This window comes from Hylaeus anthracinus, unplaced genomic scaffold (genome assembly GCF_026225885.1).
Source record: "Hylaeus anthracinus isolate JK02 unplaced genomic scaffold, UHH_iyHylAnth1.0_haploid 11994, whole genome shotgun sequence".
NCBI lineage: Eukaryota > Metazoa > Arthropoda > Insecta > Hymenoptera > Colletidae > Hylaeus > Hylaeus anthracinus.
Genome location: NW_026534341.1, coordinates 1,998,417 through 2,023,308, shown reverse-complemented (window position 1 = coordinate 2,023,308; position 24,892 = coordinate 1,998,417). Strand labels below are relative to the sequence as shown.

At 39.9% G+C, this 24,892-nt stretch overlaps 3 protein-coding genes and 2 long non-coding RNA genes across 12 annotated transcripts in view; 2 read left to right on the top strand and 3 right to left on the bottom strand.

The window, feature by feature from the left end:
- Nucleotides 1-330: 330 nt before the first annotated feature.
- LOC128888393 (uncharacterized) lies at nt 331-815 on the top strand. The gene is made up of 2 exons (XR_008460242.1): nt 331-471; nt 543-815. It is a non-coding gene; the product is annotated as an uncharacterized LOC128888393 (long non-coding RNA).
- LOC128888376 (protein cramped-like) lies at nt 508-6,946 on the bottom strand. 2 transcript variants are annotated; one of them, XR_008460241.1, is made up of 11 exons: nt 6,258-6,946; nt 5,909-6,172; nt 5,635-5,838; nt 5,377-5,567; nt 4,788-5,285; nt 4,554-4,715; nt 4,331-4,474; nt 3,924-4,253; nt 3,732-3,842; nt 3,054-3,659; nt 508-579 (listed from the first exon to the last, which is right to left on the bottom strand). XR_008460241.1 is itself a non-coding variant. In XM_054145181.1 (10 exons), exons 1-10 carry the CDS (start codon nt 6,466-6,468, stop codon nt 3,555-3,557), a joined length of 2,220 nt encoding a protein of 739 aa, XP_054001156.1. In that variant the 5' UTR covers nt 6,469-6,946; the 3' UTR covers nt 1,651-3,554. The 2 variants fall into 2 exon arrangements, 1 of the variants encoding a protein (XP_054001156.1); XM_054145181.1 differs by lacking the exon at nt 508-579 and having other exon boundaries at nt 1,651-3,659.
- An 849-nt stretch (nt 6,947-7,795) lies between these two features.
- On the top strand, nt 7,796-18,218 carry LOC128888379 (stromal interaction molecule homolog). 2 transcript variants are annotated; one of them, XM_054145185.1, is made up of 11 exons: nt 7,796-8,388; nt 9,564-9,643; nt 9,712-9,831; nt 9,911-10,023; nt 10,084-10,199; nt 10,283-10,452; nt 10,512-10,655; nt 10,715-10,882; nt 10,965-11,229; nt 11,404-11,478; nt 14,963-18,218. In XM_054145185.1, exons 1-11 carry the CDS (start codon nt 8,181-8,183, stop codon nt 15,469-15,471), a joined length of 1,968 nt encoding a protein of 655 aa, XP_054001160.1. In that variant the 5' UTR covers nt 7,796-8,180; the 3' UTR covers nt 15,472-18,218. The 2 variants fall into 2 exon arrangements, with proteins under 2 accessions (XP_054001160.1, XP_054001159.1); XM_054145184.1 differs by having other exon boundaries at nt 7,803-8,388; nt 9,504-9,643.
- LOC128888394 (uncharacterized) lies at nt 13,339-14,358 on the bottom strand. The gene is made up of 2 exons (XR_008460243.1): nt 14,250-14,358; nt 13,339-14,207 (listed from the first exon to the last, which is right to left on the bottom strand). It is a non-coding gene; the product is annotated as an uncharacterized LOC128888394 (long non-coding RNA).
- Nucleotides 17,417-24,892, bottom strand: part of LOC128888374 (lutropin-choriogonadotropic hormone receptor) — a 29,349-nt gene continuing 21,873 nt past the window's right edge. For 5 of the 6 annotated variants that reach the window (XM_054145165.1, XM_054145166.1, XM_054145167.1 and 2 more), the window contains one exon: nt 17,417-24,732. In XM_054145165.1, coding sequence (XP_054001140.1) covers nt 23,336-24,732 — 1,397 coding nt within the window. In that variant the 3' untranslated portion in view covers nt 17,417-23,335. The remainder of the gene's footprint in view (nt 24,733-24,892) is intronic. The other variant, XR_008460240.1, reaches the window with a different exon arrangement.

Sequence of the window (24,892 nt, the reverse complement as noted above, 5' to 3'; positions counted from 1 at the left end):
ATCGAGCGTACTTGGCGCACCCTGATACTTACACATATGCATATAGATCAAATATTTTGTTAACCTGATATGGACTCAACATAACCCAATCTTAAATGGATATTTCTCCGTACGCAAAATTACAACCTCTAGATACAGAGACCGGATTAAGTTTCCTCGCTTGGACGTTTGACACACATACCAAAGTTTCCTGAAATGTTGTTACGTTCACGGTACGATACCCGTTTTATGCGTTTCAAAAATAGAATCTGTGAAAAAGGCGCAAATTATACCGTCGACCGTTTTGCCGAACGAATTCGACAAATATTATGGACAGATCGTTGACATCCCTAATCGTTATTCGCAAATGGACGTTTTTCCTGTCTTTTTTTCCCCATTTCTTGTAAAACAGAAGTTGGAAGAGCGACGCCAATGGACTCGTTTATTTATAGTGCGCCACAATGTCTCGACATCGGATTGTAAACATCAGTGGTACCGTGATCTTACGTTTTATTTCATGTTCTTGAGTTCTTTCTTTTTTTATATATATTCCGTTTCCACAGCGGGAAGAACACAGTCTTTATCATATCCAACCGCAATCTGTGAAACTCCAAAGGATTAGCAATAGCCGATTCGAAGAACTGCAATCGTCGACAACCGAGTCAAGCTTTGATTTTGTATCGATCCGCTGATTAACCGGATATTTCGAAACGTAAAAAATTTTCCTCGAACGATCCGCTAAATTGAAACGATTTCTAGTACTTTTGTACTTGTCCAAGGCATTGGGAAACTACAGGGTTCCGGGATAATTCGACAAATAAAAGAACCAACTATTACGCATCCCTGTTCCTTCCGTTCCTTTTCGTCGAATCGAAAAATTCCTGAACAGCTTTCGAACCTGTTTCGCCCGCTCGAGATTCATCTTGTTTTTTGGCCAGACTCGTATGCGCTCGGGATGAATCATTGGGCCCTCGTAAAAATTAAAATAAAGTCTCATTCGGAACAACAAACAGAATTGTCTCGGCCGCGTTCGGATGCAATTTCGAAAAATGCGGAGCAAACCGTCGCCTCGGGTTAAATATACATAAATCCTTCGTTCAATTTTTTGCACGTATCCTCTTGATAATTTTGTTTCCTGCGCTACGACAACGGAAACCAGAAAAAAAAAAAGAAACGATTACACATTCAGTCCATCTCCGACCGCATCGCCTTCGGACACGACTTTTCGTGTATCTCGGTTTCGTTTACTTCCCTCAAAGTAATCGGCTATCGTAAGAAACCGTAACCTAACCTCGCAAACTTATTTCTAAAAGAAATAAAAGAACTACTATTTTCAAGGAACTCTGAGTATCCAGAAAAGAAACAAATAAATTGCGATCGTTCATCAGCGATGCAAATGTTGAGAGGCGATTCGTTACAATTATTGCGAATACCTGGAGACGCTTACATATTTAACCTTCACGCGGGAGATCACTCGAAATTGTAATGCACCACGTCGTGAATCGCGCTGAACGTTCCGCGGAATTATAAACGTAAAATTATAAATGCTGTTCGCCACGTGATCGCCTTTAATTGGTAATGGAGCACCCGTCGACTCCTTAATTTTCATTTACTTATCGGAATACAATCAGAAAATTACTTAGCGTCGAGCGGAACATAATTAACTTACGAATATATTAAAATTCTTTTTATCAACTCTTCTGGTTTCAATTACAGTATACATTATTCGTTATCATCGTGAGTAACTGGAGAACTATAAGATTACATGCACTGTACATACTATACTATGTCGATGATTGGGATGGTAATGAGATGCATTTCGATTAGTAATATTTTTAACAAATGTATACGCGAGTATTGTACGCAAACTGTTTCAAAACATTGGATATCGCGTAAACAAAAGGCGCATCAATGAAATTTCGAGTTCCTCGACAGAAATATGCGCAGAAAGAACGACAGGAGCAAGGAAGATTAAGAACGACGAGTGGTTTTTTTTTTACGACACGTTACGGCAAAGTTTTTATCTGTGCAGCGTAGTAACTCGAACGTCTGCGTAATCGAATGCGTTTCGAAACGGGAAAGGTCACTTCGTACTGTCAAACAGGTTCACGATTATTTTTTTAACGTGCGAATCGAAAGTCCCTAACTGTTCCTAACCAAAACGATCGTTCACGAGTGACGGTCGAAGAGATCTTCGAATAGAAACCTGTCGAAATTAAATTGCGACTCGCAAAAACTCAATGGCGTAAGCACCGTTAATTTGACTTTATGGTGTTCTTACCTAACTCTTTCAATCCACTATGCTTTAAAGATAGTTTTTAATTATTTACAACATGGACAAATCACCTTTGCACACGTGTGCAAATGTATCGAATTGATACGTTTGTTATAAAGTTGGGAACCACCCCTAGTTACGTTACTGAAGAGAATGATATCGAATACATAATTAAGATGTCGTTAACGTTTACGTGTAAGGAAACTGAAACATTACATTTCTCCTCAGAAAGGAAAACGTTTTCTCGGTGATTTAGCATTTGCGATCGATAAAACGAGCAAAACCAGTTAATCGGAGGCGCTCGCATCGAAGAAAATCACATGTGCAAATACAGATACACGATAGGTGCCTGCGCACAAGATCACGTGGACGCGGGTGCTATGAATCATTTACGTTTGTTTCGCAACGTGCCGTCGAAAAGACCGTAGGTTCTATTTCCAAGAACAAGAGTATCCCCGGGATGTTCCGCTCATTATCGTTCCTATTCTATTCCACGCGCGTGCCTGCAATTTTTTCAATCATGAATTTCATATAAAAAATTATCATTTCAAGCAATCCAATAGCGTAATGTAATTCTTCCTAAAAACAGTACTTGTAAAATATTCATCAATAATCAAAATGACACGTCTGCATAGCTGCAAGTCGAGTGTAGCTAACCGCTGTTACCAAGAAACTGGAATTTCTAGTGTTTTCCCGTGAAGGAAAATCGGAAATCGGGAATTCACTTTTACCTCTCTCGACGCGCATAATTAGTTATATGATACTCCAACAGTTACAGTCGTTATACATGAGAATTTACCTAAGTGATTCCACACACAGACACCGCGTCATCTTCGTGGTTGAACAAAGATAACACCTACAAATGCATTCCCTCCCGCGTTCACCTGATGGTTCCTATAAATACTTTGTAGCACACGTAAAATTAAATATCTATAAATATTCATGGATAGCTGAATATACGAAATCGATAACTTAAATTTATGATACATATCGTAAAAAATATCACAAACATTACTGTGTTTTCTAAATTGTTAATTACGAAAAAGCATGAAATTGTGTCGGAGTTTCATACGAAATAATGTAACGATACTTTGTGTGTACACGTGAGTTGTGTACCGTGAAAAATGTATTTCTACTTATTCTTCATTTATTATATATACGCGGTTTCGTAATGGTTATTTCATGCGACCTATAAATGGAATATCAAAGGGTTAAATATTTAGACCGAATTTACAAAGTATAAGATCGTTAAATATCTCAATTAAAATCTATACAAAATTTAACTAATTTATTTCTATTCTTATTTCTTATTATCATCCGATGCAATTTGCGACGCGAGATTCGCAAATTTTGCCATGTAATCTACGCTATTTTCCCCCATGAGACACTGCATATGCGACACAACCTGAAATATTAATATAACGTTACTAATATATTGGAATATCATACCAATGTCTAACACCCTTCCAATATTTACGTCGGACGATGGACGAATATCTTCTATATGCTCTCCGTTTTGACTTCTTTGTGAGATTTTCATAGGTGACTCGAGCTGACCCAAAAAACTGCTCAAAGAAAAATCCGCTACCTGCGATACAATCTCCGTTAGCAAACGCGGCGGAAATTAATCGATACATCAAAATCGCAAATTACAGAATTAAAAAGTCACCTCGCTATTCAGCCACTGATGTTCTCCTTCTTTGAGAATCTGTGTAGCACTAGTTATGATCGAATTCGTAGGTTTCGAATCCCTTGCCGCGTTCAGTTCGATTAAAAAGCTTTTCTCTTGCGGCTCGCTTATGTTTATCGATGGCGGTTTGTCATTTCGTTGATCGTTATTATTGAAAGGAGAATCATTTGGTTTGCTTGTCTCTTGAGGGGTAGGTGGTAAATCTTCCGATGGACTACTCGATGCAGATATTATTGGTAACACCCTTTGCACAATAAGACTTTTCTGCCTTACGGTTCTGCCTCGTTTACAGAAGCGCGTCTTGAATTTCTGTGGTTTAGAAAATACGGTACTATGATTGATAATTGTATTTCAGTTGATAAACGTATACAGACATAATTACTTACGTCTAGCTGTGTTTTGAAAGCGTCTGGTGTACCGATTTTAGGATAAGTTTGCGGTATAAGAGGTCTTCTGAAGGTCGACTCCTTTGTCGATAGCATACGAGATGAAATTACGGTTTCGTTACTTCCGGAAGTATTATCGTACACCTAAAATTGTCAACGATTAGTACATTTAAAAACAAAAAATATCTGTTATGAAACGTTAGAATTTTTAGTGTTCTCTTACTTTATTTGAACCATAACTGTGTTTGGCTATCGATAATAATTTTTGTAAAGTTAGGCACAAATTATCGTCCCGTAAACTGATCGATGCTGGCTCTTCGGTACGTTGTTCTCGTGGGTTCCAATCCCACCAATACTCTAGAGTAATTTTAGACTCGCGACCAAACTGTAAATTTATAGAAAAGATAATCTAGACTTTCGCAATATTTTTTTATAGAGTTTAAGGGAAGATAAGTACCATTAAAAAGAGGTCTCCCACGGTGATGGTGTTTGCTTCCTCGATGTTCCATCCTTTTCGAATTCTTTCAACCGTTTCCCTTCCTGGGAACCTATTAGGTTCTGTTGGCTGTGGTTCCAATGTTAACTTCTCTGAAATGTTAAGAACCGATGGTTTCTCTGAAACATTACTGCCAGATTCTATCGCATCGACATCGCTGTTATTGTCCGGCACCGTACAATTATCCTCGGATTGATTGGCACCCTTTTTCTCCACCTTACTTTTCTTAATCCCCTTCTTTCCAACACCTTTCAAATACTGCACCGATCCAAGTAAGTCTAGCCTGGAACTTTTTAGTCCCAGACGTTTTTCATAGGAATTTAAACTGACACTGTTACTCGTGAGATACTCTCCAAGATTCACCATGGGTAAAGTGATTTTAGATCCATCCGGAGGTGCCACTCGTAACAGCCGAATATCCTTTGTTTCATTAACGATATTATTCTCTGTATTAGAAGACTAGATTACGCGTATAGGATCTCTCTTTGTATTTTCATTTTGCGCAACGTATAATATTTAATATCGGCGGTGTACTTTGAAGCAAGGATACTGTGTTATATTTCGCAGGCCTCCATCTTTGTTGTAAAAATATTAGCAAACTGGACAAACGTCTCTGTATAGGTAGTAAAGTGCGTACTCTCGGATTCATCGCGGATGCTTGTACTTGCCACCACGCCATGTTGTTACGAGGTCTTAATTCTATCGTTATCCGAGACGGTAACTTGATTTCTTCCTGCCAATCTGCATAAGCATAAGCATTATGAATTTTGTGTAGTACTTCTCATCCTATCTCGTTTGTTAAACATACCTTCTAATTGATTCAGTTTTCTCAGTGCCCTACATATAGGTGTTTTAATTCGCATAGTTTTTCCTCTAAGTCTGACCTGCGTGGATCCCCAGTAAACTAGTTCATTCAATTTCAAATGTATTTTTTCGTGTATTCGTGGTAATTTTCTTCTGAGTTCACCGTAATTAATTAGGCCATACAACTCCTGAGAGGTTTTCTTCACGTCTATAGAATAAAACATTTATTTTAGTACTGATACAAGATAATAAATTAGAAATGTTTTGTAAGTAGTTACCTTCTGAAAATTTTAAGTGTTTTGAAATTTTTAACCAGGTTCTGTAATAAAAATGCCTAATCTGCTCCTTATTCTTTATCATAACATCTGGTAGACCCTTCTTCTTTCCCTGAGATAGGAAAAAACTTTGCAGAGCATCAAAATCTTTCCCGTATTCGTTCAAGGCTTTGAAGAAAGTATTCTTATCTTCCATGGACCATAATTCGCAAGATCTTTTGAGAGATCTCACCTTTACCTCAGCATTAGCTTCTTCATCTTTAGAATCTAAACATAAATGAATAGAGTAACTATAGATTATTATCTAGATAAAATACTCAAATAAAAGAGTATGTAAGAGTATGTAACAAACCTTTTTTTTCAGAATTATTACTGTCCCCAACATCTAATTTCACCTTCTTTGTACCTCTGACAACACGAACTTGAGTATTTTTGGTATCCGTAGGTATCTTAGCATCCGAACAGCCTTGTACAGCTTGAGACGTGGTAGGAGTTTCATCTTTCTTCGACAATGTACCTGTTCCCTGATTTTCGCAATCATCACTTCTTGGATTGCTCTCCATTCTAATGTTTACACGAATACCTGTTGCGACAATCTCAACAGTCTCGATTCTTCGCGTGTTTTAAGTCTTGCAACTCGTCAAACCGAGTAAGATTTCGATCGACATTTTTCACTTGGAATAAAAAAACACATTTATCGTGTGTCATAACGGTTGTATCATTCTCTCGTATCACAATCGTGCAATAAAGTGTAAAAATATCCAAATACTATCAGGCGATCGTAAAACGAACGCGACGACTATTCATTGTTGTTGTTTGTCGTCTAAACGTAAATACATGATTTCGTTCAGGTACAAACGATCGTGTACGCAATTTTCCAAGTTCGTATCATCGATGATTTTTACGTATAATGATTTCAAGGCAAATATACAGACGAGATTCAAACATCAAGCAATCACGACAATGTAATGACATTGAATTTTCAAACGAATCCGATAGCTGGTCACCTTGTAGTGCACGCTTGCAAACAATATAGCGCGCTGAGCAGATTGAATGTTTACATGATAGAAAATCCTGCAGACGAGGAAATGATTAATTACGTTATCGCGATTAATACAATCGAGAAATCATCGCGCAGTCAACGCAACAACGATTGAGTAACGCGTTCTCAAGAATCTCTCAAACATTTATATGGCTGTGTCGCGTATTGCATATTGGCAAGAAAACATTTAAGTAGAGTTCGATCAGAACGTATGTAAGTAACTTCATTTTTAAGTCCATCGTTGTCGAAACAACGTACCATTTTATTCGCATGAAATTACCAAAATTGGTACTTGGAAATACCATTTCAGGTCTAACGTAGTAAAATTAAGTGCGATATATTCGAACGGATTCATTTCGATAAAATAACATTACAAGTGTAATTATTATTTATATTGTGCTGAAGTGTAAAAAAGGAAATTAAAGAAAGTGTTTCATCCCTAATGCATTCCAGCAGGTAGATTCTGCCTTAGACCAGCTTAGACCATCGTTATCTATTTCGCTCAATTTATATACGAACAGATCATCGATTGATAACCGATTTTATTCCTTCTCAACTTCTCAACCATCCGAATGGTTCCACGCTTCGTCATGGAGGTCGCCACAACGCGATTACGAAAAAGAAGTTCAGCTTCGCCTTCCTTTTTCGTAATCGTCAGTAATCGTGCAACCAGAACTTAAATAAAGAAATGATTTTCGCGCTGCACCGACGTTGGCAATGCCATCTCAAGTGCATCACCAAGCCAATGAGAGTACGGGAACGATCCGCTGCGTAACCAATCGTTCGTACTTATTTGTTTATACGCAGAAAGATGCACCAATGTTGTTTCCAATCTAAATTAATTATTTTCCGTTACGTTGTTCGTGGGCAGTGGCCTTGATAGAAAAACCCGACTTGGTCGAGTAGTGTACTTAATTAATAAATCAATCGATTTATTTAAAAAAACGATCTTGGACGTTGACCGACCTGTCGGCCTTGATGGAGCCAGCAACGACGGTGTGCGACTTATTAGTTATGGGGTTGCTGTAATGTTCGTGGCTCGTTCGCGCGTGTTATGCACTCGTCAAATCGTATTGCCACCCCGGTTTTGATAACTGTAACCTTGAGTATATTCACTATTGCGGGTTTACGTCAAAGGTGACAACGGGCCAAGAGTATTCGGCTTTATTTGACTTGTAGCAACTGCGCAAGGGGGGCGCGAGGTGTCAGTGACAAGGTGTAGCTAACCTTAAAATGCGAGCATCCGTGATTAACGATGCGATTCTACTGTTCGGGCTGCACTTCTTGTACTGGTGTTGCAACACGGTAGATGCCAGCGGGGGAGCCCTCGATGCCAGCCCGAACTTTCAGCCTAGCTCCTCTGGAAGCTCACATTCCAAAGTCTCAGCATTCACCGCCACTCTCACAGATGGACTGGCACAGGCTGTGGCTCACGATGCTGGTAAATTTCTTACAGGCATTCGCTCGTGTTTGTTTCCTGGGTCAACATTCCTCTCTTTACATTCGTCCCAATCTTCTTCAATCGTTCAACACGATCCATTTATACCCTTCTCTGCTAAGATGTTTCCCTTCCTTGGCGATAGCCAACCATAAACATAAGATAGAAACTGTATAAATATGTTTTAGATAATGTAGTAATGTCCTTTTTCCCGTCACATCAGGAATCTTTAGAAGAAGATGGAACTGATTCTGTTTCATAAACCGATTGCTCTTCTTCTCTCAGGTTTTAAAGACAGCTGCTAACTCTTTGGAGTACAGAGCGAGAAACCAAGACCAAACAGAACATTACATACTGTTTACATAATAATGAAGAATTGGAACTTTTGGATAATCAGAACTTTTAATGTAATCACACAAAATCTTGCTTAAATATTTGACATATGTTGTTCAAAAGAGCCTATCCTCTTCCATTAGTTTGATATTTTTATTGCAAGACAAAAATAAGGTTTCAAGAAGTGATGGGAAGAAAGACATTATCACATAAATTTTTTATGTATGCGTGCAAATAATCTTTATTTGTGCTATAATGCTTAATAGTATGAATAACATTGAATTTCTGGAAGAATATTATTTTTTTTATGTACTTTTGTTGTAAAGCATTTGTAATGCTTGCTTTTAGTGATAGTAAGCATCCAAAATGAAAAAGCAGTTTTACTTGTATTTTTTGCAATAAGAAGTTCTCTTTTGGTTCCTTGTTTTTTGTTGTTTGCCAAGCGTAAAGGAAACCTAAATGTGTTTATGATAAAAGCCCGTTTTAAAAAATGTAAATAATCGTGGAAATGTTGTAATTGTTCGAGGATTAGTCGTGTATTCATTCGATAATAATGGTAATACTTATCTCTGGTATTATCTAAGGAAATGTTACGTGTACCATGTTTGTATTAACAGAATACATATATTGCATTGTCATCTTTGCTTTAATAAAATTGGATAAAGAGCTTGTCGTATATGTTTTACAGGTTCAAACACAATTTCATTTAAAAGGCACCTGTCGTAACAACCTAAATGTAATCATAAACACATACAATCAAACGTAGGCTATTCAATTTATTACAGGTTCCGATACTTGTAACGATGACCTAGCTTGTCTTACACTGGCTTCTCATGATCGACTAGGTTTAGAAGCTATCAAATCACTCCACAGTCAACTAGACGACGATGCCAATGGAAATGTAGATCTTTCGGAATCGGACGATGTGAGTACATCGTTCCTTCGTTGATTTCGTTAGGTTCCGAACGGGAGAAAATACAATCTTTTTTCTAGTTTTTAAGGGAAGAATTGCAATATGAAGCTGGGTATGAGAGGAGGCAGAGGGCTTTCCATCATAACGACGATATGCACATTAGCGTTCGAGAACTTTGGGAAGCCTGGTTAAGATCGGAGGTACTATCGATATTTTCCTCGATTTTATTCTCTAATTCTAGCCATGAAAACTTTATATTTAAATGGTTTTTCTTATCAGGTTCACAATTGGACTATAGAACAAACGTCTGAATGGCTAACATCTAATGTAGAGCTTCCTCAATATGTTCCTACTTTTATACAACACCGTGTAACTGGTGCCACACTCCCAAGGTACGTTTTACGATGTATGTTCTGTTTGCTGATTTACTCAACATTCTATTTACTCCACAGATTGGCTGTGAACAACATGCATTATCTAAGTAATGTTTTGGGGATTAAAGATCCCATTCATAAACAAAAAATTGCCTTAAAAGCTATGGATGTAGTACTTTTTGGACCACCAAAAGGTGCGAATGTTTTCTTTTATTTATATTTAAAGTTCCCTTCTTTATACGACGGCATTTGCTTTAAATATCGTTTTATGTTTTAGATACTGGTCACAGTATCAAAGACTTGATATTGATAACGTTATTATTTGGAGCACTTATTGGATGCTGGTACGCCTATCAACAAAAGAAAAATTCTCAAAAACACCTGCACAGAATGATGAAGGATATGGAAAGTTTGCAAAAAGCAGAACTGGCACTCGAAGATTTACAGGTACGTTGTATTTCTTACGCATTCAGCTAATTATTAACACTGTACATTAAAATTTATAGAAAGAATTAGAGAGGGCACGATTGGAACAGGAAAGTGCAACGACTGAAAAACAGAATTTAGAGAAACGCTTACAAGATGAAAGCATGGGATTGCACGCTTCGTATTCCGACCTTGAAGTTTCTCAATTAAAAGCAGAAATCGAAGTAAGTATATCGTATCGATATGCGTATATTAGAGGTCCTAATTAATTTCTGACTCGTAGATGTTGAAACTTGAGTTACAACGCGCGGAAGGTGAACTCGAAGACAGGTGTTGGTCCCCTCCTCCAGGATTACAACACTGGTTACAATTAACTCATGAAATTGAGAACAAGGCGTACACGAAGAAAAAAATATCAGCGGAAAAACAACTGCAACAAGCACGAGAAGCAGTAAGATATTACATGTCCCGAATTTTCCTTTCATATTTATTACAACACAGATATTTACGGTTTTCGTTAATGTATCTTTCAGTGCGAAAAACTACGAAAAAAACGATCGAGCTTAGTCGGCGCGTTTGTTTCCACTCACGGGAAATCCATCGACGAAGTTGACAAAAGTATAGTGGAAGCAAGAACCGCGTTAAATGAAGTCACCGCGGAGCTACAAGAGAGGGTACATCGTTGGAAGCAAATCGAACTTCTGTGTGGCTTCAACGTAATCAACAATAATGGTCTAAGCTATTTAGAAACGGTTCTCTACAGAGGAACACCCAACGGGCGAAGTCTTGGACTCAGAGGTATTTAAGTCTAAAATGATCAGACTTCAAACTTCGTGGCAATGCAACGAGTAGTGTAATTCTGCGATATTGCTTGACTTATACGAGATTAAATAAATGCCGATGTACTTTAAAGAAGTTTGACAATAATTTTAATAACACTGTTTCACTGTTCGCTGTGATTAATGTTCGCAGGTCGACTCAGTAGCCAAGATGACTTAGATGACGAAGCAAGTTCGGTATACGCTCCTTCATCATGTGGTGCCACAGGTAAGCTGGACTTCCACGAGAATATAGATTCGGACTTCCGCGAACATGTAGATTCGGACTTCCAGGAGCATATAGAGTGATATAACAATGCTCAATTTGTATATACCACTGTAACTTTATATGACACTTATATACCTGTATATCTTCCATTCGTTCTCGCGTAAATGATGCCCCCGGCATCGATAATCTACTAACTTGTTTGTCTTCCTAGTAGTAATTTTGTTTTTGTATTTCTTTTTTTCTGTGAGATTAATTTCCTTGTTACACGTACACTTGCACAGATTGAATTCTGAATTTTTCTCAACTCTAACATGCTTTTAACGAGTCTATTAATAGCTTAAGGACGTTTGTATGAAATTGTATAGAAATGTTCTGTACAAATTCTTTACAAGAAATTTTGAAGTAAAAGTTTTATCGATATACGAATACGCGCACAACACTATTCACGCGTTGCCTTACATTTCTATGCCTTACACTTTCCGATTTGAAGAAAAATTAACGGAGCAACGTGATCTAAGTTTTTTACCATTTCTATAAAACAGTTTAAAACTGTCGAAATCGTTCAACTATCGCAAAATTACGAAATTTGGGAACTGTAATTTATTAAGAGTACATATATATATAAAGGAGTAATATATATGCATAAAGTAAATAATATTTTACGTAAAAGTCACTAAATTCTAAGATGAACTGTACATACCAAAGTAATGTGTGACGTTAGTGCAATGTTTGCGATTAAATGCTCCTTGCATCGAGAAAATATCTACGATTCGAGTTCGCGTGAAAATCAAATATAATTATCTTTGATACATGACATTATATTTAGCGTTAAAAAAAAAAAAAAAAAAAAAAAAACAGTCTTCTATCAAATTTATTTGATCAGGCTATGTGCAGGAAAAGGGAGGATTACGATTGAAATGTTCCCCTTTCCTAATCCGAGATTTGTCAAGTTTCGCATAGAAGCATGTCTACTTTGGAAACAGCGACAAATCTTTTAACTTATTGTTAACGGATAAGTTTGTATACTGTGTACAATTTAACAAGTAGTAACACTGTTGCACTGATAAACCGTGATGTTTTTTTTCGCGACCACGTATTCGTACAGAGCATAAGAAATTAGATTAATACTTTGAAGGAAAGCATGACATAAGTATTTTTGTAACGAACATTTTTAGAAAGAGAAGAAGAAAGAGAAAGTAATATAGATGAAGTGATCCAAATGTGATGATATTTTTATGAAAGCCATTGTTAATAATACAGATCGAATTACGATAATATTTGATTATACTGATCTGTAGTCGGTACAAGCATTATTATTTAGAATAATAATAACGGTATATACATAAATATATATTTTTACCTCTGGTCTAGGTTTTTTCAATATTCAAAATTATAATTTGGGACAAATAAAAGTAACCGCTCTTGTCTGTCCAAGTTTAAAAATATAATTTCGTATACCGAGAAAGACCTTAACCGAGGGAACGTTAAATCTTAAAATTCATTTATAGTTTCTTCTTCCACTCGTGGGCGACGCATTGGTATCGCCCAAGTGCCAAGATAATCGCCCAAATTGTTACTGTATTATCGATAAGCGTCGACTTTATCGCGTTACTAATAAACATCAATGTATTATCGTGTTAGTTCCTTTAGCAGGATTGTTGTGATGTTTGTCGAATCGACCGACCACAAAGCGTTTTCTCTTTTCATCGAGGAGCACGGTTTCATTTTGCCAGAGCAGCAGAAAACAATTGCACAACACTTATTAATAGTTCAAATTAAAGCGAACCGAGCGTCGGAATCCGTTCTTTAATTGCACGATTAGGCTCGTTGTCTGCTACTGGAGCTACCGTTTCTTCGCGCGTATGAAAGACAGTACAGGACGTTCCTCGAGGAACTACGAATAAAATACTTTGCGAATGGATTTTAGAGTCAATCCTTTGTACTATAGGCAGTATCAGGAGGATAAGTCTGAGAAGCCAATCAAGTCCAAAGGGTTAATTTCGAGCAAAGAATCGTATCATATTTTCGAATTGGTATTCAAATTCATTGGCAACCTATTACGTATTTCGTCGTGGATCAGTTCTCGTACGAATACTTCCAGTTGCACGATGCCGACGACATTTAAGTGGACAGTAATTTTCAACGTTACCCTTAAGCGCGATAGCTTAACAATAATCTCTGATATCTGGGAGTCTAGTTGGATGTATCGTCGCCGACCGATCATGCCAAGAAACGAATTCTATTTCTCGGGGGACACGCATTCGGCGTGCGTCACGATTAATATTAGAATCAATTAAAATTAGATTCGACTGTATTCGACCGCGGATTTTACACGGGGCCCAACATTCTCGAGCGTTGTTCGGGATCTTGCGAATCGTGCGATCGATGATCGAAATCATCGTGAACGTAGAAGATAAAAAGATAAACCAAAGAGTCTGTATTCGCTGTCTCTGATACTGCAATATGTTAACCCGTCCCTGATTGTGTACAATTTATAGTTCGTAGTTAATAAATCAAGCAAGATGCGAGAAACCAAGAAACGATTGAGCCTTGTTTGTATGACCTAAGCAGCGGGGAACGTCTCCTCTATGATCGATTACACATTCCAGGATGCGATAATCATTTGTATCGCCGTATAACACGGAAATACCAGTACGATAACGAAGTCTGATAATCTGTATTCCATACTCTTGGAATTCTGTAATCGTCCCTTTAAACTCGGACAAATTCTTGAAATTTGTACTTCTTTCGAGATTCTTCGTCAACGCAACAGTAGTATTTATAATATTCTAGCAAGTTATAATAAATTCAGAATTCAGTATAAAAAGCAACGAATACGAATGTATGTATATAAATGTAAACATCTGTTTGCAACACTTGAATGTCTTTAAAGTATCGCGGTTCTCAATTTGTATTCAACGAGGAAAAGATAACAAGTGTTTAGCTTCTGTTCGTTACACGATAGTTAAAAAAAAAGAAAAGGGAAATTACTTTTGCACCTATCTAATAACAAATAATTAAATATTAGAGTCACGTAAAGTAAACTTAAATCTTGCATGGAATTGGTTTTTATGGGAGAAGCATGAAGATTGCTAGTAGAGTTAGACTAACAAAAGTAACGATAGTAAGAAAATACGTTATCTCGAAATTACTAGTCGAACGTATCTGTAGAGGAAACAACGTTAGAAAATTGAGCGTACTTAATGAATAAACACCAACATAGACACAAATATTATTGACTTAAACGGTGGCTGAAGGCATCCTTCGTTCCTAGCTCCTAAGAGCAGCTGGTGCGGAGGGACTAACTTCCAAACACGAGGTAGACTATGTTAACTTCATTCAGTGAATGTCATCGCCCAGGTCGATCTACCAAGAGAGAACCGATTAAAAACAAACAAACAAAAAAAAAAAAAAAAACACATGAGAAACCACTAGAGTATTAGAGTACCCGGCTTCATGATGACGTTCACATCCTGATCCGCAGGTACCCTGGACAGCCTGACATGGAAGGAGTCGTCGCTGCCACCTGACTCGTCTAGCAGCGAAACAGGGAAAGAGACGCCACCGGAGAGCAACGTGGTGCACTTCACCGTGGGCGAGGGTCCCGAGGAGACTGGGAAGCCGTTCAACAAAGAGAAGACAGGAATCGTTCGTTCCTACAGCCAGGACACCAACATGCTCCTGGGCGCCGAGGACAAGATTGTCTCAGCATTCCTATCGAAGACGTCTTACTCTGAGAACTCGTTGGATTCGTCGGTTCAGAAAACGGGCCAGTCGACGGCGGCGACGACGACCGCCACGACGTCGATACCGACCACCCATACCGTCAGCCAAAAAAAAACCCTAAGGGAACTGCCGACGTTGATGTCCGTGGACGACGAAACGCTCTCAACAGATTCGAACTCCACCACCGACAACGACGAGCTGAAACGAAGACGCAGGAAGTTCCCCCAGTTCCCTCCCTTCCGGAAGAACAAAACTAAAGTCACGTGATGATGCCCCACGTCACGCTAGTCAATAACATAATCGTGCATTCGTTTAATTCCTTTTACTTAACGCTAACTCTTACGATTAGTTGGTAAACCGCGACGTACACTTAACAAATTAATTATTCGAGAACCGGTTTATCACTGATTTGTAGCGATTAGATACCGTCGGCAGTACACACTTTGGCGCATACGTGTATACGATAGAGAGACACCCGTAGCCGGATGGAACGATTGCTTGCTCTCATGAAATTATTAAAAGCTACTTTAGTCGTGGAACTGTTGCGATTCTTAGCCATTCTTAGCGAATATACCGACGAATTAATCAAAACTGATCGATTCAATCAAAATTATGTACGCTGTAAACATAGGAAGATAGATAGTCCTTGCACGAATCTAGTTCCAAGACTAAAATGATCGTTAATCGTTTGCGTAGGATGTTCATGGGTAGCTGCACAAGTTCGCTCTAGCCAAGAACTTCTGTACATACAGGGAATGCAACTATTGCCCTATAAACTGTATATTGATGTATTATATAACGTTGAGGAGTGTATGTTGGTAAGTAGAGGTCGTAAGAGATTGTACAGTGACCCCGATAAGAGGCAGAGTTTCTATCGACGATCTTGTTCCACTCGGCTACTGTTGCATAGGATGTTTTTGGTGCCCTAGCGTGCCCCATTTCGCCAAATCCTCGTCCACTTTTTAGACGTAAACCGACGAATGACTGGTTCGCCGAGACACCACCAAAGCGATGTCCGACCTAGGTAGCTAGATTGTTAAGCTCGCGATGCCGAATTGTTCAGTTAAGACAATACCTTGGCTCAGGGGTGGGCGACGAACTCTAGCGATTACCTTGCAGCGTCCCTTTCTGCTTCCATCCAAAGCTGCTCTCTGTTCCTCTTAGTTTCTCCCTTAAGCTTGTACTCCATTGGCTCGCGGAAGCTTTCCCTGCTCTTCCTTCCATTGAGCCATAAACAATTGTTCCTGCAACGGTCAGCAGGTGTTCAGGTTCTAGACCTTCCTCTAACGTCTCTCTGAATCAAAAGAATCTCTATTTGGTATATCTTGTAGCGTTACAGCGTCTCTCTAAAGTAGCAAAATTAGAGCAGAGTTCCCACGCGCAAAGTGGTAACTTTCGGTTTGGTAGCGATATTAGTCTCATCTCTGAAGCAACGAAGCAATTTATCGAGTTCATTCCTTTTTCGTTTCGACGTCTCCTTTTCACCGTCAGTATTCTTCCAAAGGCCAGTAAACTGCTCGCGAACCACCGAAATGATTTCATCATCCATTTTCTTACACGACGTTCGGCCTAAGCCTATCGTAGAAGACAAATAAGCAACATTTTCCACTTAGGAAGACAATTCGTTAGTGTCATCGTGCGAGACAACTCGTGATATTCTTCCATCCCGACTAGCGGGTAGCTTTTTATCAAAAACTATCAAAGACGATCGCCCATCCCTGCATTGGATCCTCTTAGATATGCTCTGGACCCCGAAACAAAATCTAACGCACCGAGGCTTTCGGTTTCACCTTTTCCACGATACTAGTAGCAACTGTTCGGTAGCAAACATTTTTCGTCTCGTTTTATTCTTTTTTTTCTATCGAATCCTTTATGCTTCCAAGAATATTCCTTTTTTAAATTATTTCTCGAGCATCTCTATTAAATGTAACGTACACTTTAAACGAAAGTGTTTTAATAAGCGACCAGAAGTCGCGCGAGTCTTCGCAACGACTAACGCAGACTTTTTATACGTTTGTAAAAATATTCGAAATGTATACACCATAGGAGCACGTGTTTCAAAAGTAGATGATAAAACATATACGATAAGGATGATCGTCGACCGTTATCGGGTAATCCCATGAACGATGAAAATATTCGAAGACAATTCTGTATTTGGCGACGAAATCAGATCCACAACTCATTAATCATGGTTAAGGATGGATCTTGTTACACTCAGGTTGTCTCTAACTTCATGAATGTACCGACGCAAAGCTCATCTTCAACCTTTTCCACGTATCTCGTTGTTCGGCATCGCTCATGGGATCACCAGGTACAATAATCAGTCTACGACTCTAATCCTTTGAGGTCCAGCAGCTTTACTATATCAAGACCGATGGAATTGTAAATAGTGCGTCGTTGCAAAGCAATAATTTCTAAGGCTACGTTTACCAAGGCTCACTTTTTTTAGACGAATTTGTATTAAGAGACTTCCAAGTATTATTAGGTGTATATCAGTCGGCGGATTCCGAAGCCGTTCGAATACCGAACATCCCAACAGGACCTCAGGGGATTATAACAGCGCGGAAAGGAGACGAAAAAAGCGCGACGAAAATTGTGCTTACCCCGTATAATAGACAACGTCACGACTCGAGAAGGCATTTTATGGTCGCGTTCCGACTTTTAACCCGTTGCACTCCAAAGCTATTGGGCTAAGCGTGTGTAGTGAACTCCAAGGACAGTTCGTTCCTTAGGAATCTCGACAATTTGTTAGTTTTTACGACCTTTTCTCGAACTTTAAGTTTATATCAACTAAACATAGGTATATATGAAGTAACATAATTTAATGGGAATATTACATTTATTTTATTAATTATAGTAGAACGACTCTAAGTGCCTGGGCAGTTGCCTTCAGGAGTGCAAAGGGTTAACTCGTGCGTCGTTTACTTTTTTTTTAAATATCCCAACTATACTATAGTATCGCGACACCTTGTTGTACTTCATTTTTAGAGATTAGAGAATTAGAATTAACTTATTATTGCTTCCCCGTTACGTATGTTACGTGATTCCTCTTCCCCCCGCCCTCCGTTTCTTCGCTCAGCGCGGCAAGTGACACTGATAAAGCGGTTTCTTATCCTATTCTTTTTTTTTTTTTTTTTTTAAATATATACGTCTACACGCGTAGAAGCTTAAACGCGGTGAGGCTGGAACTCTCTGAAACTTGTATCTACGTGTAAGGGATAATGTGATAAGTATTTACCCGAGTTTCGTCAACGTTGTCACACGATGCGCAAAGTCGCTAGGCAATTCTGTTAGGAGTCATCGCAACGATTTACTTCCGTGGGTCTGTTTCTCCTCGAGCGAAGGACGACTAGAGTCGAACGAGCCTGGCCAATGTTCAGAGGAGAAACCGAAGCCACGGTGGATTCACACAAACGCTTTGTTACCCGATTTCATTTTACTCGGTTCCTGGATGCACGATGCACCGCCCTTAGGGAACCATTAAGCTACGATTATACTTCTGCTTTTATTTTCTCTTGTGCTACCCGATGTACCCGTTTCATGTGTTACGTTGGCGTGTATTACAATTTTACCTGGTTAAGATTAGTGGATTTGGTTGACCATTGCGACTATACGCGTCCCCACCCTTCGCGGGGAACGAAGCTTAACCTTCCTCCGAAGCGTTCCGCGGGGTTTCCACGTATGCAGACATTGTTGACATCAGTTTATTTACACAGTTTTTAGCAGTCTTCGATCGATGCAAAATTTTATTTCTTAATTTACGTTCGATTCTGAGTCAGACGTAACCTCGCGAGCAGAAGTACGCTTATTGTTTACGAGAGAAAAAAACTGGCGCCAATAGTCTTTCGCACGTGCAAACCCTCTGTTTCTTACGCGATGACGCGCATTCCTTTTGCCGGCTTCTTATTGTTCGGGTTAACAATTTTAGTTCGCTCCTCTCTCCCAGTTGGCAAACTGACACATTTGTATCTCAGGGGCCTGATCGAACGAACCGCGGGATTATGCGATCTGGAAAGTAAATCGACTGATTCAGGCATTGGGCATTGTATCATCCTACACTTTCGCAAACGTAACTTAAAATCCCTCTATTCTGCCATGAAAGATAAAAGCTTGTCCGAAAGACAGCGTGCTAAATCAATAATTTGTAACAAAGTAATTCTTCCCGTAGGGAACAAGCAATTACATTGGTTATTAAAAGCGTTTCAAAGATTTACATATTCAAAATGATAATGAAATAGCTTGTTCGCAACTTGAAGAATTATCCCCTCGTCGTCGAGAGGTTCTCTCGGTTTTTGTCATTTTTAAGTGTAATATTCGACTCGCGGAAGATTGTTACGTATAGAAAATTATGTAAGAACGTGTATCGTACAAGAGAGCAATAGACGGAGAAATCTGAAGTTTCGTGGACCAAATTCGATTAACGTACACGCGTAATACGTGATCGAAAGTATCTACACGATTCTCTAGGCTCGGTTAATAATTAATTAAGAATTAATTAATAATTGGAGAGACCAGCGTGTAGGAACGTGTAATCAGAGCGAACATCAGACAAATGTATGAGAATAAAATGTGTCAGCTTCGTTTAGTGTCTTACTTCGTATCGACCCGTTAAGTACCAATTATCGCAGCTTGTTTCCGATTGCGAAAAATTGTTTGGCGGCTGGCGTTGCTTTTAATCCTTACGCTTTCGGGACCGTGTTCATCTGCAATCGATAAAATAATTCAGTCCACGGAGTTCGCGACGATTTTCGTTTGAAAAAGTAGACGTTTCTTTGGGACTCTGAGTGTTTTCTGTACCTACGAAAAGCGAAAACTGAACACGAGTGAGGGAGATCCTTGGTGGATCGGTGAGTAGCGTCCTAACCTAAACAGTAAGATCACAGTGAGTTACTGATTATTGTTAGAGACAGAATGAAAGAGAGAGTATGCGTGTATATATGAGAGAGAGAGAGAGGTAAAAATGCATGTACAGTGTGAAAGTGGTACACGTTACTTCAGAATATTTATATACGCTACTGGCCAAAAATATAAGATCATACCTCGATATTACTTCCTCGTCGAGAAAAACCAACTTGAATGTGCACAACGTTGGTAGCTCTCCAAAATGGCGTCGCAATGGCGTCGCAACGGCGTGCCCCATCCAATCTTTAAGATAGTTTTTCTCGAAAACAAACGAATAAAGGAACAAATTGTATACCACATTGTCTGATTATTTTTCATCTAAACACCCGTTAGGACAGTTATTTATCGTTATCAAACAACTACCAAGTTATCATTTCGAGAACGACAACAAGTGGTCTGATATTTTTGGCCAGTGGACACAAGTATTCGCGACAACCACGTTGAACTATTCAAAGTCGAATTTATTTTAGATAAGTATTTAAATAATGATTACTATTATATTGTTGGTCGCCGCTTCGAAAGCGAGACAGGTCTTCCTTCCTTGTATCGCGACAGACAGATTTTTCAAAAATAAAGGAATTCCAACGAAGAAAATCGGCAGAGTCAACTCCAATCCAGTGCCGTTTTAATAAAGGAGATAAATTTAACGAGGAGCCCATAATGCTGTTAAAACGGCTCCTTGTTTTTATCTTTTCAGTCTCACGAGTATGTCCACCGTGCGTTGACACTGTTTGCGATACGCTCGGTTCCATCGCTACTCGTCGTCAAGTCGCTTTTTGTTTCACAGGAACGACGACAATGAAGTTTCGACAACCTGTTTTATCGTAATGCACAGTTTTATTAGAAAAACGTTATTAAATAGTTCGGTTCGGACACACACGCAAATCGCGTTCGTCGAGCAGGCGAAACGACGCTCAAAAAAAAAAAAATGGATGCAGCAAACGGTTGCTGTGAAAACAACGAAAACGGCGAAGAAACGAATCAACGCATTCAACAACAGAACGAGTCCGGTAAGTGGTAATACTATAAGCGTCTCTACCGCGTATAAACATTTGCACACTACAGGGTGGTCATCAAAATACCACAGACGAGCGACAAGAGTTAGAAAGAGATTCTAAGAAAAGTTACATGTTGCAGAATTGACTACAAGGAAACAGTAGCGTCGACAAGACTTATGCTACATCTTATTGGCGCTAGTGTTTCGCAATAGCTCTCTTACACTCGGACACTTTGGCGGTGATAGTTTTCGTGCCACCCTGTATAACGATCTTATAATAATTTTTAGGCTAGAACGATCTAACTGTAACCTAACAATCGATTAACTTAGCTGCACTTGCGAATCTTTTATCTCCACGATTATTAAGGTGGTCCATAAATTCTCAGAGAGCTTCGCCATTGCGATAGCTTTTGTTTTTAACATTCTAGATGAACTTTAAAACTTGTAATTGTAATGATATTACTCCTAGTAACTATTATTCTGTATCGTCTATTAAACTAACGATTAATTACGTACGTTAACTTGTTGGCAGTTGTTTTGCATTGATATTGTAACTTTCATAGATGATAAATTAATGTTACGTTGTTTCGCCGGAGCTTAGCTATACTAATCATATCCTTTCGGTTATGTAATAAATATATAAGACTCAAAACCTTAAGTATTCACAATGCAGAGGTAGTTAGAAAAATGAATCATGGGTAATTTGTTCAACGATTACAGTCAACGTTTGATATTCCCCATCGGTTCTGTATAATATTATCTTTCCACACTTCGTAATAAATAAACTTTCGGATATTTATGTCGTTGCGATAACTCTATGTACAATACGATATATAAAATGGTTAGCAAAAGATGTTCAAATTTCTGTTAAATGTGATCACAGTTTACTCGAGAATTTATCGACCACCGTAGCGATGAACAAACCATCGTTTAATCAATAAATTAATCGAGAATTAATCGTTTATTACTAGTATTGCGGAACTTGTTGCGAACCATATACAGGGTATGTCGTACAAAATGTCACAAGTCGTTTTCTTAGAAACTAACAACGGTCGTTGTTAGGAAAAAGGAAGTCCATTGAATCTAGTAAAAAATTAACAACACCTTCCACCTTAAGCTTCGTTAGTTCCCAAGGAAACCGTTTGTAACATTTTATATAGGACACCCTGTACGTTACGTGACCCGATTTTCAGCTAGAAATCGGTTACAAGTTTACGGGACGAATTGTATAAACCGTCAGTCTTATAATAACGCAAACGCACCTATTAACAATCGAAATATTATACAACGGATCCCTCCTTGAATACTGATCTAGCGACAGAAGATTTCCTCTCGAACGGTTCACGCGTTTTTCGATAGAAGCGCTCATCAGCGGCGGAGCCGAGTGATTTCCTCGCGAAAAGAAAGAAAACAAACACGTCGTGTATCCTTTTAATTTATCAATAAATACTTCATCGTTCTATTCTTAATCCAAAACTATACAGAACGTCGAGTTCCAATGTCACGGATTTAAACTTACGGTCTTCGAGGTCTCTTTTATGCTAAAACCCACTAAAAAAATTGACCAGTCTAGGAATCATCTTTTTCAAAGAGAGACATCGTCTTGGATTCGTCTCTTACAGTGATTCACGTTTTCAAGTGACGATTGTTTATCTCTCAAGCAATAGAATCATTACTTTAGAATCATTACACTGTTTATTCAGTGCTGGGGATTCCCCGCAACTTGGCAGTGCTGATTTTGTCACGTGAAAATGGGATTCACCGTATCTGAAACAAAGATACAGAACCAGTCTCTCGTAAACAACGGATTCGAGTCTTGCGATAGGCTATTGTTTCCCGAGACACTGTAATCCTTGGCAGTATTTAACAAATATGACTATTGGATGCGTCGATTACACCCTCAGGGTGCAATCGAATCGCTTATCTGCGCGTGTAACGGACGGTCAGTAAAGGTAGATTGGTCTTTCGCTATCTTGGCCTTGGACCGTCTACGATGTCTACGAAAACTTGCGCGAGTAATTTTACGATATAACATTCCTCTCTTCGCCAATGTCCCTTGCTTCTCCAAAGCTCCAGCATGCGATCACACTCGTCAACTACCACTCTTCTAATACTGAAACCGTTCAGGAGCAACGAGACCCGGTCTTACGATCCTTCAGGATCGACTAATCCCTGAAAGGTATACGCACATACACACAGTGGCATACACACACGCACTCGTACGCAATATCTCTAATTCTGTGGCGTGTTCTCGTCGTCCTGCTGATCGCTGGTCTCTGCCGCGGAGGGTATCGTGGCGAGTAGCCTGACGGCTAGTCTGCTAGGTGATCCCGGTGGTTCTGGTTCCTGGATCGCCAGCTGACGCGTCAGTCTTGGCTTCGACCTGGCCGGTCTGGGCGTGTTCCGCGCGTTTATCTCCAACGACGCGCTAGATCTGGATATCCTCCACGTGCTGGTGCTAGCAGTGGTGGCGGAACCGGACGAGTCGTTTCTAGACGAACTGAGATTGGAGTCTTGAGACGGTTTCCTGGTGATCAGCCAGGACGACGCCCTTCTTTTGGGGTCTAGCAGCCGCAACGGGATTCCACAATGGTGGGTCTGCCTCCAAGAGTCCGATCTCGACGAGGAGAAGTTCTCGCTGGAGGAGACCGAGGAGGCTCTTTTGTGCTGCTTCTGTTGGATCTCCGCGATCTGGTAAGCGTACTGGTCGCTGCGCGCGTGACGCGGCCGAGGGTTCTTCGCGCATGGCCACAGTATTCTGGTGCCCCATCGTCGGTAACCGGAGCACTGTCCGGTCTCCAATAGTCTCGCGTTGCACGCGCAGGGCGTCTGATTGTCGCGCGAGGACCTGTCCACCAGGCTGTTAGTGTTCACCGGGGTCTGTCGGTTGCTGAAATTTGAACTGTGCCGGCATCTGCCGATCCCCCTAGTCACTCTAGACTCCTCGATCGCCTTGCATATCAGCACGCAGTCCTTCTTGAACTGCTTGGTCAGGATCGCGTATAGAAACGGATTGCAGCAGGAGTTCAACGGTAGTACGAACACGGCGAACACCTTCGCCTGTTCCAGGGAGACCAGCTGCAATCCGAAGGTGGCCGTCAGGGAGAAGAACGCTATGGGGGACCAGCAGAGAAAGTCCGTGAACACTAACAGCGCCATTCGCTTCGCTATGCGAGAGTCGTTCGAGTTCCACGCCTGGGAACCCCTGATCGCGCAGTACATCTTCAGGTAGCATCCCATCAGTATCAGGAAGGCTACACCGTTGATCAGCATCAGGAAGATCACGTACGTGAGAGCAGCGTTGCCGTTCGTCTCGAACGGCAAGCATATCGCGAACTTCCTGTAGTCCGAGACACCGAACAGAGGCAGAGTAGCCATCGCCAAAGCAAAGCCCCAGCCCACTGTCATTATGTAGCCCGCGTGCTTCAACGACAACCGCTTGTTCAAGTGCATCGCGTGAGTTATGGCGTAGTTCCTCTCCAGAGTGATCACCGCCAGGGTGTAAACGCTCAACTCGGAGCTCAGAACACCCAGGAAGCCGGCCAGCTGGCATCCGGCGGACATCTGCCAAGGAATGGCGTACATTCGGAACTCCCCAAGGGTGGAGGCGTCTACCACTGCCAAGAGACCTGAAAGCAACGTTAGCAATTATTATATTTTCGATTCTTGGTCCTTTTTGGACGCTAGAGTCTAGGGCGTTTACATCTCCGAGACTCGAGTATCCTTTCTCTTCGCTATTACAGCCGAGCATCCACGAATTCGTGCAAGGCGTCTCTCTTAATGATGACT

Excerpts from the sequence above, each read along its gene's own strand:
- LOC128888376 (XM_054145181.1), bottom strand. The coding sequence starts at position 6,468 with ATGGAGAGCAATCCAAGAAGTGATGATTGCGAAAATCAGGGAACAGGT. Across the intron at positions 6,173-6,257 it reads TAATAATTCTGAAAAAAAAG|ATTCTAAAGATGAAGAAGCT; the intron begins GTTTGTTACATA and ends ATTTATGTTTAG. Across the intron at positions 4,254-4,330 it reads CTTTCAAAACACAGCTAGAC|AAATTCAAGACGCGCTTCTG; the intron begins GTAAGTAATTAT and ends TCTAAACCACAG.
- LOC128888379 (XM_054145184.1), top strand. The coding sequence starts at position 8,181 with ATGCGAGCATCCGTGATTAACGATGCGATTCTACTGTTCGGGCTGCAC. Across the intron at positions 10,656-10,714 it reads AATTAAAAGCAGAAATCGAA|ATGTTGAAACTTGAGTTACA; the intron begins GTAAGTATATCG and ends TCTGACTCGTAG. Across the intron at positions 11,479-14,962 it reads TTCATCATGTGGTGCCACAG|GTACCCTGGACAGCCTGACA; the intron begins GTAAGCTGGACT and ends CCTGATCCGCAG.